This window comes from Populus alba, chromosome 11 (assembly GCF_005239225.2).
Source record: "Populus alba chromosome 11, ASM523922v2, whole genome shotgun sequence".
In the NCBI taxonomy this organism is placed as follows: domain Eukaryota; kingdom Viridiplantae; phylum Streptophyta; class Magnoliopsida; order Malpighiales; family Salicaceae; genus Populus; species Populus alba.
Genome location: NC_133294.1, coordinates 6200572 through 6209837, shown reverse-complemented (window position 1 = coordinate 6209837; position 9266 = coordinate 6200572). Strand labels below are relative to the sequence as shown.

Below are 9266 nucleotides of genomic sequence, written 5' to 3'. Positions count from 1 at the left end.
TTCATCTTTTGACAATTAATTTGTTGGGGATTTGACATTGCAATTTTTTTTATTATTTGTGGTGCTTTAGATGTAATGACATAGATAACAGGTTTTGAAAAGTTAATGCAATTCTGAATTTATTTTTTCTTGTTTTTTTTTTTTTTTTATGATTTTACCATTCTACATCATTTTTTTTTTAAAAGATTGGTTTCATAGTTACCTTCAATTTCATTTTTATCAGTTTATCCCGATCTCATAACTTAGGCCATAGATTTTTATAGGCTTTTGTTGAATGAAGGTTTTTTAAAAAAAAAAATTATTTTTTTAATTGAATTTTTGAAGATTTTTTTAATTTTTATTTAGATGAGCTTTATTTTTATATAAAAAATATTTATTCTAATAATATAATATTTCTAATATATTCAATATTTTTATTATTTTTTATTGATCTTAACTTACAAATTTAATAGAGATAAAAGAATAAATATCTTATTTTGCAGGATTAAATATCTTGATATATATTCTTCTTTTAATTCTTTCAATGTTTCTATTATCAATTTGTTTAATTTTATATTTTCATAAGTTTTTTAATTTATTATTTAAATTTTTTATAAAAAAAAAACATATCAAAATGTACCATATACCTTAAAAAAAAATTTATTCAAAGCACCAGTCAATATCAGTATGTATATATATTCATTGAAATCTCTCTCTCTCTCTCTCTCTCTCTCTCTCTAACAAATTAAGCTCCAGTTTCCAAAGAAAGGAACACACATGTACCATAGAAATAATGCTATTCATGACTATCAGGAAGAAAATGTTGATATTTTCTTTTAACATATCTCGTTGTCCTTCCAAACCAAAACTTGTCCCTTTTCCGTTATGGAATTCATGATCATAGCAAAAAAACAACAACAAAATTCACCAAAACAGCTGTTAAACAACAAAACTTCCCTCTCCAAAATCATTCTTTCTGGTTTGCACCAACAACTCGACCTCCAGGCCTACCCTTCTGCACTTTTGGCTCATAGACTAGACTCATAGTACACCACAAGCATATTTATAAATATTCAAGAACATGCTTCTGTTTCCAACGGTTTACTACTAGTTTAACTCTTAACTCTTTATCCGGGTCTGGTTAGATCAACACGTTAGATCCCTTTCCGCGTAGTTTAGAGGGTTTTTGGTGACGTTTTGGGAGGAGGACGATGGTATCGCAAGCTTTGATGTTGGATGCTGAGGAGGGAGAACTATTAAAAGAACCTGCAAGAATTGGGAAGATGGGGATATCTGAGGCCAAGGCTTTCGCAGCTTTGAAGAGCCATAGCGAGGCCGAGAGGAGGAGGAGAGAGAGGATCAATGCTCATCTTGCTACTCTTCGCGGTCTTGTGCCCTGCACTGAAAAGGTTAGCATATGTGTTGCCTTACTGTTTTTGTTTTTGTCAATTATTTTTCTCTTGGTCAAGATCAATTATCTTAATATGTTTATACTGTACCACTTCATTTTGAATCATCCGCTTGAATGTTTTGTTGCATGTTTATTGACATTTTGCTATAATTATTTCTCAAAACTGCTTGATTAGTTTAATTAGATGGATTTTGGCTGGTGTTCATGCCTTTTATCATCAAATGATTGAAGGATAAATTCTCGATTGATCATAAACCAAGTACTGGTTTTTCTCTTTGTTTTCTGGTAGAAGTTTGGAGTTGACGAAATCTAAAGATTGAATAATTTGATTTTAAAGGCATGATATGGAGGGCAGTCTTGTTAATTACCTGCTTGGGAAGAAAGTAACAAAAATACCAGCAGAAACAAACACCTCCGGATCTCAACTTCTATGAACCTTAAACAACTAAATTAGTTTGGCTTTTTTTAAGGAAGACTCTTTCTTATCCAAAAGCCAGTAAACATCCCTTTAAGGTTCCCTCTATTTCTAGAGCAACTGACGAGACTCGAGCCAGATTGCAGAAAATTTTTGACAGGCTTTTAGAGAACAGCTGGGAAAAAACATCATTTTCATGCCTAAACTCTAAGAAAGTGTTTTGTATTGTGATGGAAAAGTGCTTTTTAAAAAAATTTGATTTTTTGTTTTGTTTTAAATTAATATGTTTTTGATGTTTTCTAACCATTTTTGATGTGTTGATCTTAAAAATAATTTTTAAAAAAAATTAAAAAAAATATTTATTAACATATTTTTCTGAGTAAAAAACACTTTAAAAAGTAACAGCAATCACACTCTCAAACACGCTTTAAATATAAAACCTATATAAGCATGACGTGATCAAACATGCAGTTATAATTAATGCTTGAGAATATTCATTGTTGCTGATAAAGCTTAATTAGAGAGATGATCCGAACTTGTGATGTTCGCTCACCGTTTCACCTTGCCCCATGAAGCTTAAGGGAATTCATCAATGTGATATAGCCCTTTGCTATGGTGTTATTGGACCTTTTTCTTTTTTCATATAAGAAAGAGTAGCTAATTTCAGCATCATGTAGATTTTATTTCAGTGAGGAGTCAACTGCATATATATACTGTAAATAAAGTCAACTGTAGGGATCCTTAATCCGACATCAGAAAAAAAATAAAAAAATGCAGATTGGGATTGAGCATAGTTAGATACTACATTAGAAGATATATGATTAACTGGTAACTTGGGGCAAGCCTTGCTTCTCTCTCTAATGAATTAGAACATTTCTCTAATCCTAACTTGGTAACCTACAACTTCAAGCTACTAAAAGAATGAATAACATGTTATTTCTAAATGTTCATACTTCTAATTGAATTAGCCACGCTGTGTGTTGATGATCAATAAGCCAGGCTTGATGAGACTGTGTAGCAGCATTTATGTTCTGGCTCGGAACCTCCCCTGGTCCTATCACCTATAAATTCCATTTTCAACCAAGATTTTTATCTGATGATCTTATAGTTGTTTAACAAGAAGGGGAAAAAAAACACATTGATTCTAGAAAATAAATCAATATTTCATAGAGTCAAAGCTATTGTCGGTAGGATATGACACATGGACACGTATTTATATATATGAACTGGTAGATAGGTGATAAATGACAACATCGTTTGGATGGTGCTGGAGCACTATGCCAGCTCCAGTTTTTGATTATTTATATGTTTGATGTCTTAAATTTATATTTATTAGCTTCTGGAATGTGATATTTTTTCTTGATCGTATAATGTATATTTAAGGTTGGAACTTCAAGCATGAAATAGACATCTGGGACAAGAAAAACCACTATTTTTTAAATTCTCAAGCTTAAAACACGACAATATCAATAGGGGATATAATAAGATTTCTTTCAGAGCCATTTTCCTTCTCGTTGTTCATTTTCTGTCATTTTCATATGTGAAATTGCAAATATTAACAAAGTCAGCAAAATCATTTATTTACCTTATCTTATTGTCAATTGAACTGTTTTCAACTAAAAATTCTGGACGAGAGTTATCTTAGCCTATATGCTATAAGCTTTGATTGAAATCAAAGTAGTGGCTGAATAAGTCGTGTTTTTTCTTAATTAACCATATAATAGTGGTTGACTGCATGTAGTTTCGCTTCCATTTCTTCATAACCCCATGTAATTTAATGAGTGTTCGTGGTAATTCCTATCACTGGTTCTCACTTTTATCTGTGTTTGATTGATAATAGCAGATGGACAAGGCCACATTGCTTGCTGCAGTCATTAGCCAAGTCAAAGAACTCAAAAAGAATGCATTAGAAGCCTGTAAAGATCTTCTTGTTCCAATGGATGATGATGAGGTAAAAGTGGAGACATATTTTGACAGGACTTTGCATTTCAAGGCGTCTATCTGCTGTGACTATCGACCGGAGCTTCTTTCCGAATTACAAAACGCTATCGATGCTCTTCCTTTGAAAATGGTGAGCACAGAAATATCAACCTTGGGAAGCCGGCTAAAGAATGAGTTCGTACTCGCCGACAGAAGAAATAAGAATGCTTTAGATGATGCTGGTGCAATACAGCTTCTTACAAACTCTATCCATCAAACCCTAACATCTGTCTTGGAGAAAGGTTCTGCCTCACCAGAATACTCACCAGGGACAACACTTCCGAACAAGAGGAGGAGGGTGACTTTCTTCGATTCCTCGAGCTCGTCTTCTTAAGAGACAAAAATCTTGTTTATTGCTGCTGCCAAGAGTAGTAGGGGAGGCGGTATCATCTCTTTGTTTATTTCTTCTTTTTGTTGATATTCGCAAGCAATAGCTCCGACCATCACTTGGGAGTTGGGACTAGCCTCTGGGCGGGCCGATGAGGTGGTATCATATTAGTAGTTGTAAGCATGGATGTTCCTTGTTAGGCTTAAGACTTTGTGTTTCAAAATTTTGTTTTATGTTTTAAAATTATTTTAATATATTAAAATTTAAAATAAAAAATATTATCTTAATATATTTTCAAAAAATATATATTTTTTAAAAAACAATCAATACTATATTTTCAAAAACTTTCTTATTATAAATTACTTTTTCTTTGTTTTGTGCACATTTCAATTAGTCTTATGAATTTTAAAATTAATAACCATATAATTTTTAAATAGTATTAAAATTTATTATTTGATCTCTAAAAAATAAATCTAAAGCCTCTTATTTGAATTACACCACTGAAACTTTTTTATTTATTTATTAAGAAAGTAACTCAACTTATTCATTAATTATAGACGACTTTGCCAGCCAAATCTTAAGGGTTTCCCTTTCAAGTGAAAAGCTGGGTGCAGCAACAGTAGTTATTTGCAATCCAATCATCGTTCGTTTATTAATTTATTTGGAGGAATAATTGAGGTATATATTTTTTAATAAAGCGGTCAACTCAATATAAACATGAAGTAATAAAGGTTTATTGTAATAGACTGCACTTAAAATAAAATAAATTAATAAATAATATTGTTAGTACTAATTTATTATTAAATAAGAATAATAGAAGATATCATTATTAACACTACACACACACACACAAACACACTCTTCTGTTGCCACGAGGCGTTACTACCAAGTGAAACAGAAGTCCTCCTTCCCTTTTTTTTATGCTTCCTGTCTCCCTCCTTCCTTGTTGAAGTTACTCTAAAACAAAGACGAAGGGCACTCTCAACGTCAAGGCTGCTCTGTTTCCTGAGTGCAAGAGAAGCAAACAAGTTGAATATATAAAAATAAATTTTACTTCAGGATTAGCAGAGAGTGCGTTTTGGCTCGAGAGGAAAAGAGTGGAAATGGATGTGGTGGTTCTTCTTCTACTACTAAATTCCAATTCGTACCCTTTAATAGCTTAGTTGATGAAGGTTTCTGGGTCTTCTTTGAAGCTCAACAAATACGGCATCGATGATTCTCCTATAGCCATCACTGGTAATGTACTTTATCTTTGTTTTGCTTTCCATTTCCTTTTGGGTTTTCTGTGAACTTTCAAATTGTTAATGAAAACTCTTAAATTAATTTCTGTCTAATCAATCATATATTATAGCTGTAGTGACCAGTTTTTGTCAAGAAGAAAAGGAGTTAAAAGGGACTGAATTTTGAGTAGGAGGCTGGTGTGGATTTTGTGTCTAATTATTTGTTAATGTAGGCAATCTTTATTCACATAAACAGGGATTTGGACTGGTCTTGTTGCAGGGTTTTATGCTCCTTGCTCACATTCTCAAGTATCCAATCACTTGACACTTCTCGCTGAATCGTTGCCGCTGATGAGAATGATCAGTCTTCAATGCCAGCATTCAGTCGCGGTAACAGGAACCGATGCCCTGTACCCGGGACACTTTATAATACAAATACATTGGAGGCCTTCCATTCCCTGGATAAAAGGATTTGCTAAAGGAGGAAGCAAACAAGGTATTTCATTTGGATTGATCTAATTCTTGAATTGTAAATGCGGGTCGTCTGTGATTTCTTTGTTCTTTTCTTTTCTTTTCTTTTTTAAGAAAAAATAAAGACATTTCCTTTGTCTGTTGGATGAGAAATCTTATCATTGCAGTAATGGATTGACATTATCGTAAGTTTTAAGAAATTGTGATGGGACTACTTGTTTTGTTCAAGCGAAGAAGGTATTTGATTCATATTGATCTAATTCTTGAATTGTAAATTTGGCCGTCTGAAATTTGTGATATGTGGAAGAAGATGTGATGTAAGATTTATCAAAACCTGGAAAAGAAGAACAACCGACTCATGGAAGGAATAAGTTTTCTGCCTGTATTGAATTCTTGTTTCTCCCACACTTCAAACGTTCTCTTTACAGAAGGGACTGATATATATACTGTATACCTATATTCTGTTAGTATCGTATAACTAACTAGGGAAAAAGAAAAAAGGAAAAAGGGAATGTAATCCAGCTCATGCTTAAAGTAATAATTGCTAGTAACAGAAACAAAAGAATACAATAAAGCATGTGTTATCTATCATCGTGTGCTTGTGATGGGAGAGCTGGACGACTAGTCGTCGTGCCTCCACTGGTAATATGTGATGTGATTCCTAGGATAAAAATGCCAAATGAAGATTCTGTTTGTTGGATATCTAGATTTGGAAAGACATTCACACTGGAAGAGCCATGGAGGACAGTGTGGTGTTATCAAGGTTCCTTCTTATCTCATTTGCAGACCCAAAAAATGGGGCTTCCATTACTAGTTTGTTTTTCCTGTCTTGGTGCTTGATCCTCCTGCAATATTGATTGAATCAAAGCGTGCTTTGGAATGGTTCGCCTCAGAAGAGGTACGTATAATATGATAATTGTTAGGAATTTGGTGTCTAACTCATTACAAATAGCTGTTTTTATCTGTTTATCAATGCTAAAATGCTATTTATAATGTGTAGGCAAGATCCGTATCAGCGGCTTGTAATGACTGGCATAACTCGAGCTTAAGCGCCGGTAAAATCATCGCTTTTCTTTCAGTTCACACGTCATCTGGTCTATGAGAAAACCTAACTCCTTGATCATGGAAATCTGCTACAGATATGCCATTCTTTCTAATCAGTATTGCTTCCAATTCTCATGCTACTATAAGGCATCTAAAGGACAGGGAAGCCTGCCAGGCTGATAATCAGAAGGTCCATCTCCATAACTCTTCCAGTTCCTTAGAAAAATTAATGGCATGTATCTATAGACAGGCAAATTCTCATAAATTTCTCTGTTTATATGCTACTGGGGTAAAGTAACCAGATGCAATTGAAAATGCCTCTTTACTAAAGCTTTTTTGCTTGCTATTGGCAGCTGCTATTTGGTTTTTACAACCCATCTCATGGAAAAGATCCTGGTTGGCCTCTTCGCAACTTCCTAGCACTGATTTGTTCAAGATGTAATATGAAGAGAATCCTCTTTTTATGCTACAGAGAGAATCATGGTTTTTGCAGATATGAAGTCATCCCTTGTTTTTATTTTTCCCTCAGGATGCGGAAGGTATAGTGATGTCTATACCAATGCCTGGTCATCCAGTGACTAGCCAAGAAGAGAAGAGTGTGGACAGCCTTGCTCTAACTGATAGAGGAGTTAAGAGATTGGGCTGCTACTTCTGCAATGATGTGGTTGCACCAACTGATGTAATTTACTAGAATGCGATGGAAGTTTTGTACATTTAAGTGGTCGACATTTTACTCATTTGTTGTTCTTGTTTTTTGGTTATGTCTACTTTTTCATTATATCTTACAAATCTACAGCTACATAAATCTGCACTGCTGATTTTTTTCACTATTGACATGACTACCAAACACCCAAAGCATTGTTTTGGATAGCCTGTCAAAATGTGCACCTCATGCAAATTGATATTATACAAATCTTCCCCACCAAAAACCCAACGCCTCATCGAACAAACTTGAAGTGCCCTTGCACCACATCTATTACTTGTCACAATCAATGTTTCTCCCCATAAAACCTTTGGCTTTACTCAAATTCAATAACAATTCAGTCCACCGAATGTTCATCAACCTGTTTCAAAGCTCAAAACCAAGTTGTGACACAGTTTTGTTTTAACTTGTTAGTTTTCCACAAATGCCACACATACTCGCAAGCATGTTTTCATAAAGTTTAGATGCTAATTAGTATTCATTTCTTTTCATAAAATACATTCACACAAAATCACTTTGAAGAATCACATGAGCTTCCATAGAACATCTAATTTTCTAATGATTTTGTGTGTCAAAACTGCAATAATAAAATGTAAATATTGTTTACTTGTTCATTGTATAACAATCAACTTTGTTTCCATCACCATGATTGTCTATCATCAAAGTTACGGAACTCCACCAATGTTGCCTCACCCAAATCCTCATAATACCTTGTGTCAAACACCGATTATTTTAGGATGACAGTTGCAACAACTCTTTTTAAGTGGTCGACATTTTTCTCATTTGTTGTTCTTGTTTTCTGGTTCTGTCTATTTTTTTATTATATCTTACAAATCTACAGCTACATAAATCTACACTGCTGATTTTTTTCACTATTGACATGACTACCAAACACCCAAAGCATTGTTTTGGATAGCCTGTCAAAATGTGCACCTCATGCAAATTTGATATTATTACAAATCATCCCCACCGAAAAAACTCAACGCCTTCGTCGGACAAACTTGAAGTACCCTTGCACCATATCTGTTACTTGTCACAATCAATGTTTCTCCCCCATAAAACCTCTGGCTTTACCCAAATTCAACAACAATTCAGTCCAGTGAATGTTCATCAACCTGTTTCAAAGCTCAAAGCCAAGTTGTGACACAGTTTTGTTTTAACTTGTTAGTTTTCCACAAATGCCAAACATATCATACTCGAAAATTTTCATGAAGTTCAAATGCTAATTAGTATTCATCTCTTTTCATAAAATACATTCACACAAAATCACTTAGGAATCCCATATGAACATCTAATTCTCTAATAATTTTGTATGCCAAAACTGCAAGCATAAAATTTAAATATTGTTTACTTGTTCATTGTATAGCAATCAACTTTTTTTCCATCACCATGATTGTCTATCATCAAAGTTACAGAACTCCTCCAATTCTGCCTCGCCCAAATTCTCATAATGCATACATTTATATCTTGTGTCAAACACCGATTATTTTAGGATGACAGTTGCAACAACTCTTTTTAAGTGGTTGACATTTTTCTCATTTGTTGTTCTTGTTTTCTGGTTTTGTCTACTTTCCATTATATCTGCAATCTATCTCACGTTCAAATGATATTTTCAGGTTGTATCAGAATATAGGAAAAGAGGAATTGAGTTCTTGCTTCAAGCACTTAATCATCCTACTTATCTGGAGGATCTCACCGGGCTCACGGAATTGAAG

At 33.7% G+C, this 9266-nt stretch overlaps 1 protein-coding gene and 1 pseudogene across 2 annotated transcripts; both read left to right on the top strand.

The window, feature by feature from the left end:
* The first annotated feature begins 724 nt into the window (after positions 1-724).
* On the top strand, positions 725-4302 carry LOC118051807 (transcription factor bHLH30). 2 transcript variants are annotated; one of them, XM_035062532.2, is made up of 2 exons: positions 725-1388; positions 3649-4302. In XM_035062532.2, the coding sequence occupies exons 1-2, from the start codon at positions 1191-1193 to the stop codon at positions 4117-4119; spliced, it is 669 nt and encodes a 222-aa protein (XP_034918423.1). In that variant the 5' UTR covers positions 725-1190; the 3' UTR covers positions 4120-4302. The 2 variants fall into 2 exon arrangements, with proteins under 2 accessions (XP_034918423.1, XP_034918422.1); XM_035062531.2 differs by having other exon boundaries at positions 3646-4302.
* An 844-nt stretch (positions 4303-5146) lies between these two features.
* LOC118051802 (ubiquitin-like modifier-activating enzyme atg7) lies at positions 5147-7596 on the top strand (annotated as a pseudogene).
* The last annotated feature ends 1670 nt before the right edge of the window (positions 7597-9266 follow it).

Coding starts and splice junctions, on each gene's coding strand:
- LOC118051807 (XM_035062531.2), top strand. CDS start 1,191: ATGGTATCGCAAGCTTTGATGTTGGATGCTGAGGAGGGAGAACTATTA. Junction 1,389..3,645: donor TTGTGCCCTGCACTGAAAAG/GTTAGCATATGT, acceptor GATTGATAATAG/CAGATGGACAAGGCCACATT.